Source organism: Eleutherodactylus coqui, chromosome 10 (assembly GCF_035609145.1).
Source record: "Eleutherodactylus coqui strain aEleCoq1 chromosome 10, aEleCoq1.hap1, whole genome shotgun sequence".
Taxonomy (NCBI): Eukaryota; Metazoa; Chordata; class Amphibia; order Anura; family Eleutherodactylidae; genus Eleutherodactylus; species Eleutherodactylus coqui.
Genome location: NC_089846.1, coordinates 59,933,045 through 59,942,026, shown reverse-complemented (window position 1 = coordinate 59,942,026; position 8,982 = coordinate 59,933,045). Strand labels below are relative to the sequence as shown.

Below are 8,982 nucleotides of genomic sequence, written 5' to 3'. Positions count from 1 at the left end.
GCCATGATTTAAAAGTCTGTGCAGCTTAATTAGTACCCAATGTATTTTATTTCTTGCAAAATTTTGCAGTTTATTATGCGATTATGCGGATCTCAGGTGCGCAATTGCCACCCCCACTGACTCCTATGGGGCTTTTGGTGCGCAAATGCGCACTAAAATGAAGCATGTTATGTGTTTTTTTTTTCTCATGCGTGAAAATGCATAGTGAGAAAGAGCCCATTTAATACAATGGGTTTTATTCTCTGCATTTTGCGTTCGCAAATATGCTTGTGCGAAGCCACAGAGTGTGGGTGTGCATCTGTATGTTGGTGCACACATTACACATACACATGATGGTGGGTTTACTAGCCAATCAGCCAGAATGTCTCTAAATGCCTGATCATCATGGGAGTTTGGATACTGCCTTCCTGCTAATTGGATCAGAGACAGTGCAATGCAGCATGGGAAATAAGGGCAAGGAAGTCAAGACATGAACTACTGGCAGAATGCTAGGCTTGCTACAAGCCACCTGCCTGAAAGCAGAGCAACAGAAAGATGGAGAAGACCTGAAAATCAGAACTTACAGACATGGAATAGGGTGCAGACAGTGGCAAATGAGGGTAAGGAGAACCTACGTTATTTTTGAAAACTTGTTGAAAAGTCAGGTTTACTTTAATATATTTTCATTTTTTTAATTAAAAAATATTTATTGTAATTAAGTTTACTTTATTTTTTTGTTTCATTCCTTATAGAGTATAATTCTATAGTTTACTTAACAGGCAAACATTAACGGCAGCCCTGGGGAACCTCAGAAGACCTCAGGCAGCTATGAGACCTGGACGGCTCCCCACAATCTCATTGCGGGATAAGGGGTGGAACATCTCAGTCCCGATCAGGACATTTAAATGCTACTGTCAGAATGGTAAAGCGAAATTTATAGCAGTTTAAAGAAAATTATATACTAATGTGCAACATTTCACTCCATCTGGATGGTACTGGTTTGGTTCTTGCATGTCTACCACCTCAGTAAATTTCTGTTTTTTTCCTGAGAGAATGTTCGATAGAAAATATTGGCTAGGCTGTGAATATATAGGAGTCTTATGACAGTAAGTTTAATAGTGGCCACATATTTAGTAGATCATTTAGAAATACTGTGTAAAGGCATTTTCCAGGCAAATATTAGGTCATACTAATGTCTATCGTCAGGGTAGGTCATCAATAGTTGATTGACTGGGTCCACAGCTCAGATATTAGGGCGCCAGCAGTCAGCGCACACAAGGTATGGAAAATGAAAATGATGCTCTGATCCCTGTGTAGTAGGCATTGCTGGCAATTGCAGGCACAGCTCTCATGGATTTTAATGAGAGCTGCATCTGCAATTACCAGCACTGGCCACTACAAAGGGGTCAGCACATCAGCATCAGCTGATCATCTGGGATCCTAAGCTACAGACCCCAGCCAATCAACTATCGATGACCTTTCTTGATGATAGGTTATCAATAGTATTTGCCTAGAAAACTGGTTTAATCACAATAAGGCATTATATGTATGAGCATTTGTTTCACAGCAACAGCAAACATAGTTATTGATGTGTTTGTATATCCCAGGTATAGTGTTGGAAACTTTAGGTGGATAGTGTAGCTGTAGGGGCTGCAGTGATTGCAACTGTGACCTGGCCCACCGATCCCGCTCACAACACTATTGATGACCACACACGTTAGTAATCTTGCTATTTCCTCCGCACAACTCCGGTGGCTTCTCCTGCACAGTGATATCCCCGACTCAGTCTCCGCCCCTGTTTCAATTTCCTCCAGAACATCAAGACTGAGCTGGTGAGGAGGAGTTATCACTATACAAGTGAAACTTTCAGTATCACATGGAGGATATAGTAGGATTATTAAACTGTGCGGTATGGAGCAGGCTGGATTATAATTTGTGCACTTGTGTGGTGTGCACGAACGTGAGGGATGTTATTCGTGGGCAATGGCGGCGGTGGCTCCGCTGTCCTCCCATCTCACAGACGGCAGATCCTGACAGAATAATAAATATCTAAAGTGTCTAGTTTGGCATTTCTTTAGTGCTACCCATTGGTCAGGCAGGGTATAGTGGTATAAATTATTATTTTTTTCTTAACGCCAGCCCATATACAGGCCTAAACCTGTTCCGGGCAAAAATAAATAAAAATAAAAAAATGGGGGGATGTAGTCCCTTCTTCTGGAGGGTGGTGTAGTATGCTTCATTGCTGATGGTAAAGTGGTGAGGAGGAAAACTCCAGGAGTCAGGTTGAACAATAAAACAATTTATTTTCTGAGAGAGGTCTTTAATTTATCAAAATTTTACAGTGGACACTTCTTGGACTTTGTTAGTAACATAGACAGGTTCTACTTCTGCATTTCATCCTGAGGTGAGTAATTACAGGTATCACATCTGTCCTCTACTTTACATTTATATTTTTTGTATGTGTAGATCTCCTTTTACTGCTGTCCTTTTCTTTATTTATCAATTTATCTTTCTCTATCCTTGTAATCTTTCTGCTTGTAATCTCCAGTCTCTGATCTTCTACGTATATAATAATCCTTGTCTTTATAACTTTCTTTTCCTAATACAATCCTTCTTTATTATGCTGCCTTTCTATATCTTTTCATAACAATTTTTTTCCTGTTACTTACTACACCTTCTCCTTCCCACCGCACTGTAATCCACTTTCTCTCGCTTCTGTCTCATCTTGTTCTTCCTCTTCACTGGTCTCTCTTTAACTGCCCACTGCCTGTTACTCACACTTGAAATTATCTTCCTATGCAGTCTTTGGCACTACTAAGAAACCAACACACCAATTAGAGGCGTAACGTGAAGCTTCTGGACCCCAATGCAAAACCTGTAACAGGGCCCCCAACTATAACGCTTTATTCATACTACTAGGCTTACTATATGGAGAAGAGAAGCCTTATGGGCCCCCTAAGGGTCCTGGGCCCGGGTGCAACCGCATCCTCTGCATCCCCTATAGTTACGCCCCTGACACCAATCACAGGTCTACTATCCCCTGACTATCATGTCCTCCAATCACTAAGCTGTTGCTGGGTGTTACTCAGGCCAATAAGGGTCAGAAACGCTCTTTTCTCCTTAGGGAGAGCAACTATATACTATAAACTAAGTGAGGAGACTCAAATGGCCACACACGCTCCTCTGGGTAATATGCAAATAAGGGAGATGGAATAAATCCTCCACAGTGCCACCTATTGAAAGGCAGCATTCCTTCGAGTCAAAGTGGGACTTTTTATACAAGTCTTGTTACAATGACTGAGAATCAAAAGCAAAGCCAGACTCCATGTAGTACATACAGCTGTTTCCGGGTTATTGCCCATCATCCGTGTACAGTAGGAGTCTGGCTTTTGCTAGTGAGAGGCCTGGGACAGGGGTCAGAAACGCTCTTTTCTCCTTAGGGAGAGCAACTATATACTATAAACTAAGTGAGGAGACTCAAATGGCCACGCACGCTCCTCTGGGTAATATGCAAATAAGGGAGATGGAATAAATCCTCCACAGTGCCACCTATTGAAAGGCAGCATTCCTTCGAGTCAAAGTGGGACTTTTTATACAAGTCTTGTTACAATGACTGGGAATCAAAAGCAAAGCCAGACTCCATGTACATACAGCTGTTTCCGGGTTATTGCCCATCATCAGTGTACAGTAGGAGTCTGGCTTTTGCTAGTGAGAGGCTGCCTTTCAATAGGTGGCACTGTGGAGGATTTATTCCATCTCCCTTATTTGCATATTACCCAGAGGAGCGTGCGTGGCCATTTGAGTCTCCTCACTTAGTTTATAGTATACAGTTGCTCTCCCTAAGGAGAAAAGAGCGTTTCTGACCCCTGTCCCAGGCCTCTCACTAGCAAAAGCCAGACTCCTACTGTACACTGATGATGGGCAATAACCTGGAAACAGCTGTATGTACATGGAGTCTGGCTTTGCTTTTGATTCCCAGTCATTGTAACAAGACTTGTATAAAAAGTCCCACTTTGACTCGAAGGAATGCTGCTTTTCAATAGGTGGCACTGTGGAGGATTTATTCCATCTCCCTTATCAGGCCAATAAGAATCAGGAACGCTGCAGGTTGTCAGGTAGATTGCGTTGTGAGTAACAAACATGTAATGAACATTTTAAAGGCATATACACACATTTAACCCCTTGAGTGGCACGCCCGGAAATTTTCCGGGACGAGCTCCACTGCCCATAGCGATACAGCCCGGAAGATTTCCGGGCTATGTATCACTATGGGAGCTGCAGCGCACAATGCCACAAGCTGTGGCAGTGTGCTCTGCCTGCACAGACCCACAGAGAACAAAGCAAGGGCTTTGAAAAACCAGCAGAAGATATTGCCGACATGTCGGCAATGTCCTGCTTTGTTTACAAGTTGCCATAGAGACCATCGGCTTGTCAGAAGCAAGCCGATGGTCTCTGTGGCAGGGAGAGCTGGTTGTTAGCTGTCAGAGGACAGCTAGGTTCTAGCTCTTACAGCAGAGATCAGAGAAAACCTCCGATCTCTGCTGTGTTAACCCTTTACATGCTGCAGTCTATGTGACTGCAGCATGTAAAGGGCTGTCACTGCAGCATGTAAAGGGCTGTCACCATCAGACCCCCGGAATGTGATCAGGGGTCCTGATGGGTCCCTGTGAAAGTCCCCTAAAGGGACAAAAAAAAAAAAAAAATGTAAAAAAAATTAAAAAAAAAAAAAATTAAAAAATTATTTAAAAAATTTAAAAAACACTTGTCTCCCTTTACTTTGTAAAAAATCAAAAATACAATCACACATGTGGTATCCGTGTGCGTCGTAATGACCCAGAGAAGGAAGTTAATACATTATTTAACCCCTTAATGACATGGCCCCTTTTTTTCTTTTTTCCCCCATTTCTTTTTTTCCTCCCCCCTGTTTAAAAAATCACAACTTGTCCCGTAAAAAACAAGCCCTCACATGGTCATGTCAATGGAAAAATGAAAAAGTTATGGCTCTTGAGACGCAACTGCAAAACTAGTTGAAATTCAATGATTAGACCATTTTAAAAAACCTGCCCTGGTGGGCACGACAGGGTGGTAGGAAACCTGCCACTCAAGGGGTTAAATAAAAGTAACATTTTTATAGTAGTGCCCAACTCTGGGCCACTGCACTTGGAGACCCAGACCTCAAGTTCGAGAGAGCTCCAGCTGTCTGACTCCCATTGGATAAGAGAGCCAAAACCAGACAGCCTCACTAAGGCTGCTGCGCTGTTATTAATGTTGTTTCCTTCCTTCCCATGTTATTTTGCATTCTATACCTCCAATTCCTCCCCTCTCTCGCCCTTTATGGAATGAGAACATTTTCATATTTTAAACTATTTGGGGAAAAGGTATATGATGTTCCCCTTATCCCAAGCAGAGAGAAGATATACATTCAGGCCTACCATTCCATATGTGTTGCTCCAGCTCTGATTAGATTCAGATTTGGTTACCATGTGATGGCCAGTTAAATGTGAATTGGGTTTTTCGTATGAGTAATGCAACTATCACCCATGTGTATGGGCAGCTCTGATAATATAATCTTATATAGCGCCAAAATATTCTGCAGCGCTTACAAGGCAGGTGGAACAGAAACAAAACCATGGTTACATGTAGTAATCAGTTGACGGAGACAGTAGAGGTGAGGGTCCTGCTCCATCTAGCTTGCATACTACAAATAGTAGGGTGATACAGAAGGTAAAGGGGGTGGAGATGTGCAAGGTATGGCGAAGTGGAGAGTGTGGGATGCTATACACAGACAAATGAATAAATGAAGCAGAACTTGTTATTTATAACAAATATTTCTTATTAGTCTTTTTTTTTTTTAAAGAAACACACAAAAACACCAAAAAATTACATGCAGTGAACAGGACAAAAGAGTAATAGAATCCAATGCTTTTATTAACATGACGTAATTTCAAATGTTGATAATTATATTGCAAATATTGATACAAACATGACTACTGTGAAGAACAAACTACAACGTTCTATGAATTTTTGTGGAAACAAGCCTTTGTATTTTTTTTCTAATCAATATGCTTCAAAAATTAAAACAGCCACCTTCTTCTGTAAGTTCTACAACTTCTAGGTTCACTATGCAGGATGTTTGTCATCAACTCAGAAACTAGGAATAACTTTCATCTTGTATGCGTGAGGCCTTGAAGCATTGGTGTTGGGCTCTGCTCTTATGTTCAAAGTCTTTCTGTCTACGGTGGGCTCCAAGGTAAACTTTTGCAGTATAGTGGTCAAAAAGAGGAAGAGCTCCATGCGAGCCAGGCCTTCTCCCACACACACACGTTTGCCTGAGAAGACAAAATGAGCATATACAATGAAAATAAGTCAAGTTAATTTAAATTGGTTGTTCAACACACCCTTCTTTTACTATTGATGACCTAGTCCACATTATACAGTGATATTATTTATGTACAGCATATTGTTGGATTATTTATGTTGAATACACCCATGTGCATGAAGAGATTTTGGTTTAATCATAGGTGGAAAGAGGGTGAGCTAAACTCTTGCACCAGTGCCCAAGAGCCTTTAGCTATGTCCTTTGTATGATATGCATGTAATGCCTGCTGATGTTGGGAAGATGCATAGAGTTTCTCCATCACAGTAGAGCAGAGGACTATAAGGGAATATGGACAAGAAGCAGGACGAGAAATCCAACTGTTCACATTACAGTATGAAGCAATGATGGAGCAGATCAATCCATATGTGGAGAAAAGGGGAATATGTAGAGACCCACGAGGCGGGAAAAAGAATGAAGTAAAAGACAACCTGGAATCTGTGTGGAGAACTGCAAAGCCTAGGTACTGCCCTCAGCCTATGTGAACTATAGAGCCCAGAAACAGAACTCAGCCTGTCAGGACAGATGTAGAACATGACTGACCACTACCTATAAGCAGAACCACTAGAGAGATCGCTGCCAGACAGGTCCCTCAGCTAACTTTGTTATATGCTAAGGAATGTAAAACCTTTAAAGGCATTCTTCAGGCACAAATACTATAGATGACCTGTCCTCAGGATAGGTGATCGGCCGGAGTCCACTGCTCGGGAACCTGGTCGATCAGTTGAGTGGACACGTGCTGTCAGTACCCCTATGTACGGGGGTTGCAGCGGAAGCTGCTGCTTCAACCCCTGTGTAGTGGCTAGCACTTGTAAGTGCAGGCTGGAGTCTCATTAAAATCAATGGGATTTGCACCTGTAATTAGAAGCACAGGCCACTACATAGAGCTTGGAGCATCAGCTTCTGCTTTGTTACTCCTATGTATAGCAGCGCTGAAAACATGCACCCATTCAGCTGATTTCCAGGTTCCCAAGTGGTGGACCCCAGCTGATCAGCTAGTCATAACCTATTCTGAGGATGGGTCATTAATAGTATTTGTGCCTGAAAAACCCCTTTAAGTCCTTGCGCTGGGTGTATCTAAGAGAATAACCAGGCCATACTTGGGCTGATTGGGGAGATACAATTCAACTGTGAGGTACCCGTGTGTCATACCAAGGGGAAGCACTCCAAAATACCTGTGTGTGACACCAAGGAGAATCACTCTGAGGTACCTGTGTGTGACACCCAGCAGGTGCACTCTGTGAGGTATCTATGAGTGACACCTAGGAGTAGTGTTTTGTGAGGTAACTGTGTCACGCCACAGAGGAGTGGACTGTGAGGTAACTATGTGTGACACCTAGGAGGAGTGGACTGTGAGGTAACTATGTGTGACACCCAGGAGGAGCGCTCTGTGAGGTAACTGTGTGTGACACCTAGGAGGAGTGCTCTGTGAGGTAACTGTGTGTGACACCTAGGAGGAGTGCTCTGTGAGGTAACTGTGTGTGACACCTAGGAGGAGTGCTCTGTGAGGTAACTGTGTGTGACACCTAGGAGGAGCGCTCTGTAAGGGAACTGTGTGTGACACCAAGGAGGAGCGCTCTGTAAGGGAACTGTGTGTGACACCTAGGAGGAGCGCTCTGTGAGGGAACTGTGTGACACACAGTAGGAGTGGACTGTAAGGTAACTGTGTCACGCCAAGGAGGAGTGGACTATGAGGTACCTGTGTGTGACACCAAGAAGGAACGCTCTGTGAGGTAAATGTATGTGACACCAAGAAGGAGCACTCTGTGTGAAAACTGTGTGATGCCAAGGAGGAGTGAACTGTGAGGTAAATGTGTTTGACACTAAGGAGGAGCGCTCTGTGAGGTACCTGTGTGTGACAACATGGAAGAACGCTCTGTGTGGTAACCCAATCCTATCCTCTTTTTGAAGCGTTTTCGTGCGATGTGATGCAACAGAGAGGAAGGCTGCACAGGGAAACATGAGTTACAAAACCTCATGAGTCGTGGACATATCCCCGGACCCATGAGGTTTTTGTGTCGGGTAGTCGCATGCTACAAAATTTTGCATGTGTGAAAAAACCCATAGGAAAGCACGGGCTTCACATACATGCGATTTGCAGCATTGCAGCAATGTTACAATATCGCACGTCTTTGTCGCCCGTGTGAACGAGGCCTTACTAGCATATATCTTTGTAGTAGTTTTAGAGAAATTTAATTAGACGCAAGCAGACACAAAACTAGTCGAGCATATTCACGAGCTGCAGGCTAGCCACACCCACACCACCTTCCAGACAATGATTGACAGCTATCTGTCTATACAAAGTAATAAGCAGAGAGCTGTCAATCACTGGCTGGAAGTCAGAGTGGGCAGAAATAGCCTTCAGCTCATGAATATCCAGGACTATTTTAATTTGTCCTTTTTGTTGACTGCTATTGATAAAATGTAAGTTTCTCCAAAACTACTGCACAGATACACGCAGCAGATTTATCACTGAAATCAGTTTGACTGCCATTACCTTATGCAGCCCTCAGAGAGGGGTACAAAAAGATGGTGACAGAGTCTCTTTAATTTCACCCTAAAGAAATTGTCCTATATGTTATGACATGTCAATGAGAAGAAGAATAATTGTTATTTGGAGTGAGCGT

General features: G+C 42.9%; 1 protein-coding gene across 1 annotated transcript in view; it reads right to left on the bottom strand.

The window, feature by feature from the left end:
• Positions 1-5,894: 5,894 nt before the first annotated feature.
• Positions 5,895-8,982, bottom strand: part of LOC136580506 (cytochrome P450 2C8-like) — a 68,496-nt gene continuing 65,408 nt past the window's right edge. Inside the window, exon 9 of the mRNA XM_066581111.1 lies at positions 5,895-6,308. Within this exon, the coding sequence (XP_066437208.1) occupies positions 6,124-6,308 (185 nt within the window). The 3' untranslated portion in view covers positions 5,895-6,123. The remainder of the gene's footprint in view (positions 6,309-8,982) is intronic.